This window comes from Oryza brachyantha, chromosome 3, assembly GCF_000231095.2.
Source record: "Oryza brachyantha chromosome 3, ObraRS2, whole genome shotgun sequence".
In the NCBI taxonomy this organism is placed as follows: Eukaryota; Viridiplantae; Streptophyta; class Magnoliopsida; order Poales; family Poaceae; genus Oryza; species Oryza brachyantha.
In genome coordinates, this window is record NC_023165.2 from 1031322 (window position 1) to 1041992 (window position 10671).

The following is a 10671-nucleotide window of genomic DNA, read 5'->3' on the forward strand; positions in this document are numbered from 1 at the left end:
CAAGTCTAGTAAGTCTTACAGGGAATATATGGAGTTACGAGGCATGGGATAAAATTTGAGTATTTGACTCTCTCATGGATAGAAGAGCACACCGATTGTAATCGCATAGTGGTAGCATAGATAAGGTAGTGGCCAGCCAACGGCGTTGTCAGCTGAGGGTCCTTAATAGCTTAATAGGATGTAATTAAACTGAAGGAAGGGGAAGTGTCATTCATGAGTGCCCGGGAATATAGGCTTCAGCTGAACAAAATTTGGATTTTTATCGATGCTTTCTTGTGTCGCTAGTGAGGGATTTCAAGGCTGAATTTATAACATGGTATTCAGCTATCTCTAAAAAAAAGGTTATGTTTAGAGGGTTTCTGACAATTGTAGTCCCCCCTGACCAAATCAAAAAAATATATAAAAACTAAGCAACCAACTCCCATCCTGGATGAAGTATTAATTCATGTGTCGCCTCCAACACCGTTCCTTCCTTTGCGTGGCGCCGCTACTCTATGCTCTTTTGCCAACGGTGCTCTCCCCCGCTCTCGCCTGTGTTCTTCGTGCTACCCTCACGATGACGATATCAGATGACACTAGTCGATACCAACCGATATCGTCTAACCGGTATCGTCTAGTTCATAATTCATCTCGTTCTAATGGGATTCTATTTTGAAGTCAACTTGTATCTAAAGCTCTCTCAAACAACAAATTATGAGATAATACACTTTGAACTACAAAATACACTAGAACACATATGCTGAGAAACCTACCTATTTCATATTATTACCCATTGTTTTTTTGGAATCTTAAGGCTTCAAACGCTTTGCATTTTGAAATAAAATGTGAAATGACTTATTGCAAAAGAAAAATAATATGTGTATAAAACTTTTAGAAGCAAACATCGTAAAATATACTACGATGAAAACACCACAAGTTTAACGGCTAAATTAAATTTTAGAGCTCCGCTATGGTGCTCTTTATTGACATTAAAATTGAATCAGAACCTATTTATCTAATTTTATCATAGGGTTCAGATATATTTCTACTACCACCTCACTTGAGATCAATATAAACATAGAGAGATATAATGGTCCAAAAAAGAGCGGCATGCGATATAAAATCGTACATTTTCCCCCATGAGTGAACATCATCAAGTATATGCTAATAAAAAATATGATATGATAAATGGGTTGAAAACATTCTATGGTAGACCGATAAAATCATAATAACAACATTACCCCTGGTCAACAAGTTAGTAAAATACTAATATACCTTTATAAAAGAATATTCAAATCTACTCTACAGGTAGTATTGAACACCATAGCGTTTTTTTATATTTTAAATTTTAGAATTTACCTTGCAAGCAATTGAAATATAAGAGCCACCCCTCCAGATATAGCCATACTCTTTTAAAAAAAACCTCAGTACGGAGAACCGACCGACCTGAATAGAAGTATTTGTTTATATATGTGCCAGATGAGTTAGTGCCTATTGATCGATATCTACCGTTTGCTAAGAATATATGTCTGCCCCAACGATTCATGATGCCACTTACGTTAATTAAGATAAAATCTTTTGTGTTGCGTTGTATTACCAAGGAGTGTACCATCTTTATCTTTTCATTTTTGATTATGCTTATAGCCAAATTTTAAATTATTAGCTTTAAATTTTAAGTTGATTTTGAGATTTTTAGCTTTTAGATCCTTAAAAACACATATTTAAAATTTTCTATTCACAAAACTATTTTTTCCAAATATATCATATCTCGTTTGATTTTTTTTTCCACGGTCACCCTGTGTAATCAGAAAAAAAATAGTAATCTCGTGCATAAAGTAGACGTCTACTTTTGAATATATCATATATATGGAAGTGTCTCCTGCTATCAGAAATTAACCAACACGAGTATTTTATTTATGGGTACTTTGGGTTGCTCTTCTTCACCGACATGAAACAAACCAAGCAGTATTTTAGTATTGGCTCGTTCGCCTCTCATTGTTTGTGGATGCAATGCAGCCACGAGGCCCCGTCGAGCTAGAGGCCTAGGGTAGGGTAGTACGTACTCCACTTCTTTAGCTCCGGCCTTTGCTGGTCACCATCCAGCTCCAGCTTCGTCCATCCAGGACCACACGATCATGCACCGGCCACCAGCTTGATAGCTGCAACAACCTACAGGCTACTACAGCTTATATGCTCATTAATTATCGTTAATGAACCTGTCAATCAAGCTGTACGAACGTACTAGGATGCAGTCATTAGTTATTACTGTAGAGTGTGAAGGTGCATCGACCTCCTAAAGTATATTTTGGATGATTAATGATAATGCTACTCAAACATGTGTTTGTGATTGTAGAGAAGAAAAGAATTAGGTTTATATATGGAGTGCACGAAAATATTTAAAGCAAAAGTGATCCAAAAGGCGAAAATTCTACGGAGTCAAGGCGGCCAAAAACATTTTTCGTTTTTGAGTCGTAGGACAATCCGTAGGAGATGACCATCCAGGTTTTTTATGCGTTTGGTTTGTGGGCGAAATTGGATATGGTGACCCAAGAAGAGAATATTATATGAAGATACTGGATAGGTGTATCCGGCCAAATTGGCCGGATCAGCTCATCCACCCTCACTAACAGTAATCATTAGTGATTGTTTAGTGATAATTAGCTTGTTTTGTCATTTATTAGTAATTACCAAGTTTAAAATTAGTGTTAATTAATTATTATAGATGTTTTATTGATAATTTATACTAATTAGGATAAAATCTATGATTATTAATTTATATTATTATTTATTAGTAATTTAATATGTCCATCCTCATCCATCCAACCAAACAAAAAATTGGATCATCCTATTCATCTAACCAAACATAAAATTGGATCACTGTAGCCCAAAAATATGAATGACCATATCTCATCCAACCTTAACCACCGACCAAACGCGCCAAATCGCTACATGCATTATTGAGTGAGCTGTGTGAGTTAGAGGCTTAGTTTTAGTAAATTCCAGAGAGGCAGGACAAGATAGTTAGGCCCCTGCTCTCAGCTTGAGCCTAAGTATCGACCGGACCATCCGGTCAGTGGCTAAAGTTTTCATCGCCAAGACGGTATACATATATACTGAAGTAGCTGAACAAAAACTAAAACTGATCTGGTAAGAAAAAAAGCAGTGCCAGCCCAATATAATTGTATTTATAGATTTTTGTGTCTAACGTTCGATCGTTCGAAAAAAGTTATAGAAAACTAAAAAATAATCAAATATAAGATACTATTTATATTTTATCATCTAATAAAAATAAAAATACTAATTATATATTTTTTTAAATAAAATAGACGAAATACACTTGTTGTGGGACCGAGCGTATCCGACAGCAGCAAGCTGGCCCAGAGAGGATTATTAATGCTCATCAATGTCCGCAGAGACAGAAGGGTTCTTACTGGTCAGCCGCCTGTCAACCAATCGGAGGCCACGCAGCCGTACCAAAATGGGCCAACGCCAACATCGGCCTCTCAGAACTGTTGGGCCGTGGAGCACCCACTTCATGGGCCAGGTTTTGATGGGCTCTCGCTCTCAGGCAGCGAGCAAATCAGCAGCAAAGTTGAAGTGGCTTTTCTTTTCTTTTCTTTTCCGGTGTGCGGTGCAGGGAGGAGGAGGAGGAGTATCCCATTCCCGGGCTAGCAGGAAAAGGACGCGGGACGCGAACCCGATTCGGCCCGGCCCCTTTCGGCGGGTCGGCTCATCCATCCAGCTGTACCACACCCCCCGCAATCCATCCATCCAACGTTGACCCGCGCGACAGCGACCGCCCATCGGACGAACCAGATGCTCCAAACAAACAAGAGAGAAAAAAAAGAAGGAAAGAAAAAACAATTAATTTCCTCCCGCTAACAAAAGGGGAAAAAATTCTACCGTAGATAGGTTCTGTCAGTATTTTCGTTAAACGCCATGATATTTTTTGATTTTCTTTAAAAAAAAAACTTTGCTGCCTCTCTCTAGGGAGTGGGGCCCACAGCCCCCGACCCCTTTGCGGTCCCCGCCTCGCAGTGTGCGCGTGCCCGTGCCCGCTGGCAGGTGGGCCCGGGGAGGAACTGTTGGCCCCACCTGTCAGGGAGGAGGCGGAGTTAAAAATACGAGGCGAGTGGACTTGCGCACCCCCAAACAAACCCCACGCCGGAGGCCAAGCGACGCAGCGGTTTCGCGAGAGGAGGGGACGCCTACCGCCGCCGCCGCCGCCGCAGCTGCCATGTCGGGGGGAATCGCGCGCGGCCGCCTCGCCGAGGAGCGCAAGGCGTGGAGGAAGAACCACCCACACGTCGGTGCCTCTCGATCCTCGTTTTTTTTTCCCTCCTCTTTCTTTGTTCCCCCTTTCACATGTCGCGCCGCCTGCTTGATCTGTTCTGATTCTGTGGTTCCGTAGGGTTTCGTCGCTAAGCCGGAGACGATGGCCGACGGGACGGTCAACCTCATGATCTGGCACTGCACCATCCCCGGCAAGCAAGGGGTAAGCTTCGCCCTAATGTTACACTGAGTAGCAAGAGTAGAACTTGGAAAAATCGAGGGTCCCTAGTTCTACTTCTCGTCCGATTCTGGACCATGATTGGTTTTGATGGTTACCCCCGTTAGCTACCCACTGTGTGATCGGGATCTCTTGGGGGCGGAGCTTTTCGGGAGATCGGATTTAGGGATCGTGCCGTAGACCCTTGGTACATTTGTGCTCATGGGCTGAGTTTGAGGTTTGCTGCTTTTGCGATGCGAAAAGGTTGGCTCTTTTTAGGGTGAGCCGAACTGTTTTCACCTATTCGGCACCATATATCTAAGTTGAGCGCTGGTTCACTGTCACCGGGCTTTTACATGATGTGCTAGCATGCTTTAAACTGAGTTTTTATTTCAGCAAGATAGCAACTACTGCATACCATGGGATGAAGGGAGTATTGCCTCAAACGATATGTAAAAAGGCGGCTTGGGAATTAAAATCACGTGTTAAATTCGATTGAATTGTGCATGTGGACTTCTGCAATTTCTAGCATTTAATAGGCGAAGCTAATAAGTAGAACATCACAAAAGAACAAAAACAACTAATAAGTATGTCTGGATTTTTCTGATTTGTCGTGGGCTGTCGCGGGCTTTTTTTTTTTTTGTCGGATGCAGCGTCAACAAAAAGACAGCAAACATGAACTGCGATTGTGTGTGTCGTGTGCATGGCTTTCTGCATGAGGGACCATGTCCAGTCTCTCCTTCAGGAGTTTGACTAAGTTAATAGTCCTTGAGGTAGAATACGTTGATTTCTAGTTGGTACAGTTTTGTCCGGAAGAAGTTTGAATAAACTTGAGAGCATTTGAGCAGGAATTGCCAAGATGTAGCTAGCCTTATAAAAGTGGCATGTGCCATATGACTTCAATTTGCTAATGGATGATGCTCTAATGGCGAACAATGCATTTTAACTGCTGGAGGAAATAGACAAATTTGCACCTCATTAATATTACTAATTAATGCCCATGCTCTCCAATCCAGCAACCCACAAGAGTGCATTAGCGTTGATTAGTGTGAGCTCCAGGCTGCCGCTAGTGGAAATGAACGAACTATAGGCCATTCAAATCTCCAACCAAAACATTATGGCTTTCAATGAATTGTTTTAGATGGCAGTGAACACTCTTGGATTCATCCAAAGTTTGGCCATATACCTCGCCTGTTTATTTTCGTTTTATACGGGTGATATTGTAAAAATGTTGCCTAAAATATAGATGCACTGAGGTGCTACCATTTTAAATTTGCTAGCATGCTCTGCACGATGGTTATTGCGATGTGAACCAAGGTTCACACTATTTAAGCCAATATGATTGGTAAGAAACACACAGCCATCCAGAGTTTCATATTTTTACATGTATTGCCAGTGCCAGTAATTGTTATCTTAGAGTTTCAAAATCTGAAACCCATGAATTTGCTGGTAACCTAGGTAGTCCTGCCAATTCCTAGGTATATCGAATCTGATCTAGGGCTATGCTACTGTTCCTTCTATCAGATGCGAAGATAAATCAAGTAGGGATCCTTTGAAACATGTCCATATTTGTGCATTGCAGCTTTTTTTAGTACTTGGAATACTTTTGAAGCATGTCCTTATTGGTGCAACACAGTAATCCGCCCCCCCTTGATAAGAGTTTTCTTTTCTGTTAACAACTAAATTGTTTTCTTTGCTCCATCAGTCTTCAACATTTCTAAAATGTTCATTGATGTTATGCTTTGAATGCCTGCACAAGCTCTTGTTGTATGTTACTTTCTCAAGTTTCCCATACTTCGCAAGTATTTCTTATATTGCTTCTTTGTTCAGGTAGTGTAACAAGGCATTGCACATAGAAGCATATAACTAATTTCCATCTCCTTTTTTTTTTGGGCAGACTGATTGGGAAGGTGGATACTTTCCTCTGACTCTTCATTTCAGTGAGGATTACCCTAGCAAACCTCCCAAGTGCAAGTTTCCCCAGGGTTTCTTCCACCCAAATGTCTATCCTTCAGGGACAGTCTGCCTTTCAATTCTTAACGAAGACAGCGTAAGCTTTACAAGAATTTATTAGATTTTAAGAAATGTTAATTTAGATATCATGCTATAACTGTCCTGATTTTCTGCTTTCAGGGCTGGAGACCTGCTATTACCGTCAAGCAAATCCTGGTTGGAATCCAGGACTTGCTCGATCAGCCAAATCCTGCTGATCCTGCTCAGACTGATGGTTACCATCTTTTTATCCAGGTTAGCCATTGTCAAAAAGTGACCAATCAGGGTCCAGCTAATCTTTACTGGAGTCTATGAATAACGTGATATTCAGTTTTGTAATTTTAATGTCCTCTTTGGGTTTGCAGGATCCCACAGAATACAAGAGGCGTGTTCGGCTGCAGGCCAAGCAGTACCCTCCAATTGTCTGAGAATATTGGCATAGGGACCCATGCTGCACATTCGCTTAGTTCTTGCTAGATCTAAAATGAGTGCCCCTGCAAATATGGATTAGACCAAAATATAACCTGGAAAAAGGGTTCTTTGAGAGTTTGAGAAGTATTATCATCGTCGTGAACTAATTGTGTTGTGAGAGCCGTCATGGTTGTAAACGGTTTTCTTAACTGTGGTTTTTCAGCCGTTTGAGTGCTTGCTTTATGGGATAATGTCAAACATTGGTTTGCCAGGTCATCTCAGGAGTATTGCTATTTGCTATGTCTATGTTACTCTATATGAAAACCCAAGTTCGATGAAACATAACAGTTCGCCACAAGATTTGGCAACTTACATATTTCCGTAAAAATTTCTGATATCTTTCACCTCGAAGGCGTATTACGCGCAGTGCACCTTCTTTGCTAGATTTTCTGTAATGTGAATGTGGACTTGATGCGCTCGGATTTTTCTGTAACCTGAATATGGACTTGCTGCAATCTCCAATATAAATGGTTTGGTTGCTCACAGTCGCAATTATCTGCAGAACTGCCAGGTTTGTGTTATATCCAGAATAGTTGCCGTGAACTCCTGTCCATAAAATGTGTATGCACTTCTTTCGATCGTAAAATATTTAATATTTAGATAATGATTTTGTCAAATTGTAAACATTTAATATTTAGATCAAGATTGTCCAAAAAAACGTAACATTCATTGTCAATAACTTCTCAAATAATACTTCCGTTACATTGTCTAGATTCATACTTAATCTTAACTTGATTTATAAAGTCTACGGCATGAAATGGGGAGAGCAGTACTTATATATTTGTCTTTGGAAGTACTTCCGTAGTAATACGTTTTATAAAATTGCTCTGATATGAAATTAATAGTTAAAATTTGAGAGGTTAAATCGAATATTGTTTCAAATGTTAAATACTTGGCGCAGTGTCGCTCATATATTAAGTAGAGGTGTAAGTCCACACTAAAAATAAATGACAGGCAATTGTTCAACACAATTTTGTATTACCTCCGTTTCATATTGTAAGACTTTTTAGCTTTCACTAATTTCATCAATTAATGAATACATAATATATATATATATATATGTATATAGATTTATTAACATCTAAATAAATTTAAACAAAACTGAAAAGTTTTATGCAGTAAAACTGAGGAAGTAGTCACTGGTAGTTACCAGTAGATGGACGGTTGTGATCTTCTGAGTTCTGGCAGTGTGGCCGCATAGGAAGGAGTACACGCAAGGATAGCATAACCCGCGGTGGCGGCGGCGCGGAAGGCAAAGCCCGGAGGAAGGATTAGGGTTTAGGCCATGGCGGCCGAGGACCAGACTCCGCGAACCAAGCAGGCCAGCACCGGGAAGGGCAAGAAGAGGAAGAAGCCTAAGAGGGACAAGTGGGGCCAGCCTATCCCCGCCGCCGGCGACCGGCCGGCGGTGGAGCCGGAGCCCGAGCCCGAGCCATTGGAGGTGCTAGTCCCGGCACCCGCGGCGGCGGCAGGGGAGGAGGAGGAGGAGGGTGAGGATGAGGCGGGGATCTACGAAACCGGCAAGGTGGTTGCCAGCGGCTTGCCGTACACGACCACCGAGGCGGAGATCCGGGAGATCTTCGAGCGGTTCGGCCCGCTCCGGTCGCTCCAGCTCTCTCGCTTCCCGGACTCCGGCAACTTCCGCGGCCTCGCCTTCGTCTCCTTTGAGGTAGCTGTCGAATTACCATGCTTCGTTTCGCTTTGATCTTGATGTTGCAGTAAAAACAATTTCAGAATTCATATCTGGACGAGCAAGCTCTGTTTTGCAGACCATTGTTGCTTCATTCTCTACCTGAAATCTTAAATCAGCATGCTGTGATGGCTTGCTATAGATCAAGTTGTTCTTATGACTAATAGTCTTATGGGCTGCACTGCACTAGTACATTTTTCCTTTGTTCTAGTACTTGGTTATCGTTCTGGTTCTCTGTATGTCGTTTTAGTTGTATATGATATTAAGCCCTGTATTCCTGAACATCTACTACAATCCTTGTGCATCTGTACACGCATCGGAAGTGTATATCCTGACTAGTTTGAAGGCTGATAAAGAGATAAAATTTTAAATTGGATTTGTTTCATGCTATCTCTGTAATTTTCATGGCTCATAGAACATACTTGTGTTAAATAAAAAAAAAAGAGGACATCTTTTAGTTCGATTTGACAGACTAATTTTGTTATACGATGCCATTTCAGTCGAACGAAGTAGCGATGAAGTCTCTTGAGCTTGACGGATTCAAAATGTAAGCTTGAATGACTATTCAGTTCTCCTAAACTCATGGAAGTGTGCTGGCGAGCATTTCCTCTAAACTGATAAACGCATTATGTTTCCAGTGGCAACAGGTTTATGAGGGTTGAAAGATGCAGGTTGGCTGCTGGATCGAAGAGGAAAAAGACTACAGAGTTTCAAACTGATCCTAAGAAAGCTGATGGGTGTCTTTCGGCATATGTTGGTAATCTCAAATGGGATGTTACAGAAACAGACCTAAGAGACTTCTTCAAGTCACTGAAGATTGCATCGATAAGGTTTGCTATCAACAAGAGAACAGGTGATTCTCGTGGTTTTTGTCACATTGATTTTGAGGATGATGAGTCGCTTGAGAAGGCTGTAGGAATGAATCAATCTGAACTGCATGGCCGGCCTATCAAGATATCATATGCTGTCAGTAACAGGGGCTGAAGGCTACTGGATTGAAAACTTTGAACATTAGAGATACTCAATGAATGCTTTTGCTCCCTCAGTTTTGTTACGCTGTATGATGTTTGTATTAAGATTCTACTGCGAAGTGTTGTTTCTTGCATCAACCTCTATACAGAACGTAATTCACCATGTGACAATACTTGGTGCTATTCTACATTATAAGATTTTTTGGTCTTGTCTAGATTCATGTGTGCTAATAAATTTAGACACATATACAAAAACATATACATTAATACATGAATAAATCTAGGCAAATCCAAAAAATCTTATAATATGGAACGGATTGAGTACTTAATACCAACCTCTGTGCTCTCTACCTTATGAGCTAGACCTAATCCGTATAGTATCATGTCCGAACAGATATTCTTTATATGCTTTTCGCATGTACGTGTTTGTAGGGAATGGCTTCTCCAGTGCATTTTATCAGTCATCTTCAGACATGCACGCCTGCTGTCAATGCTTGATGGCTGTCTGTTGTCCACTGCTTGATGTCTTCTGGTTTGTTTTAGGCATCTTGTATGGTGCTCTGGGAGGGGGCACATAATACTGTCCATCTCATGAAAGAAATGCAGTAGCTGAGCCCATCACTACATGGGGGCAAGGGTTGTTTGTTTCAGGTTTTGTTTATCGACGTATTCATTCACTTCCGTCCTGACAAGAGCATGTGGGTCAGTAAGCGAGATGCCCGTGATATATCTAATAGCATTTTCTGGCTCGTGCGAAGTGCCTGGTTGAGCCGACGGGACCCTGTTTCTTGCAATGAAGACATTCCTGTGTTTGTGGCTTTGTGCCGCGATCGGTGCTTCTAAATGGGATGATTCTCCTGGGTTTGGTTTAACCCAACTGGTTGTTGGTTCCTGGTTGCAACTGAACTTTGCCCCAAATCTGAGCTGCTGAATCACGCCTGATTGGATTAAAAATCAGAGAGTTGTGTGCGTGATATACTGATATGTTCCTGGGTGCACGTCGTTTTCCGTACGTAGCCTGCCTGCCTGTCAGGTGTGCAATTTGGCACGGAGCTAACATGATTGCTTGCCATTTGTTC

The 10671-nt window shown here is 41.4% G+C and overlaps 2 protein-coding genes across 2 annotated transcripts; both read left to right on the plus strand.

Annotated features, from left to right (window-relative positions):
• Positions 1-4120: 4120 nt before the first annotated feature.
• On the plus strand, positions 4121-7245 carry LOC102720960 (SUMO-conjugating enzyme SCE1). Its single transcript, XM_006649236.3, has 5 exons — positions 4121-4285; positions 4391-4474; positions 6366-6518; positions 6602-6715; positions 6826-7245. The coding sequence occupies exons 1-5, from the start codon at positions 4217-4219 to the stop codon at positions 6886-6888; spliced, it is 483 nt and encodes a 160-aa protein (XP_006649299.1). The 5' UTR covers positions 4121-4216; the 3' UTR covers positions 6889-7245.
• An 863-nt stretch (positions 7246-8108) lies between these two features.
• Positions 8109-9630, plus strand: LOC102721247 (33 kDa ribonucleoprotein, chloroplastic-like). The gene is made up of 3 exons (XM_006649237.3): positions 8109-8600; positions 9122-9168; positions 9260-9630. The coding sequence occupies exons 1-3, from the start codon at positions 8217-8219 to the stop codon at positions 9603-9605; spliced, it is 777 nt and encodes a 258-aa protein (XP_006649300.1). The 5' UTR covers positions 8109-8216; the 3' UTR covers positions 9606-9630.
• The last annotated feature ends 1041 nt before the right edge of the window (positions 9631-10671 follow it).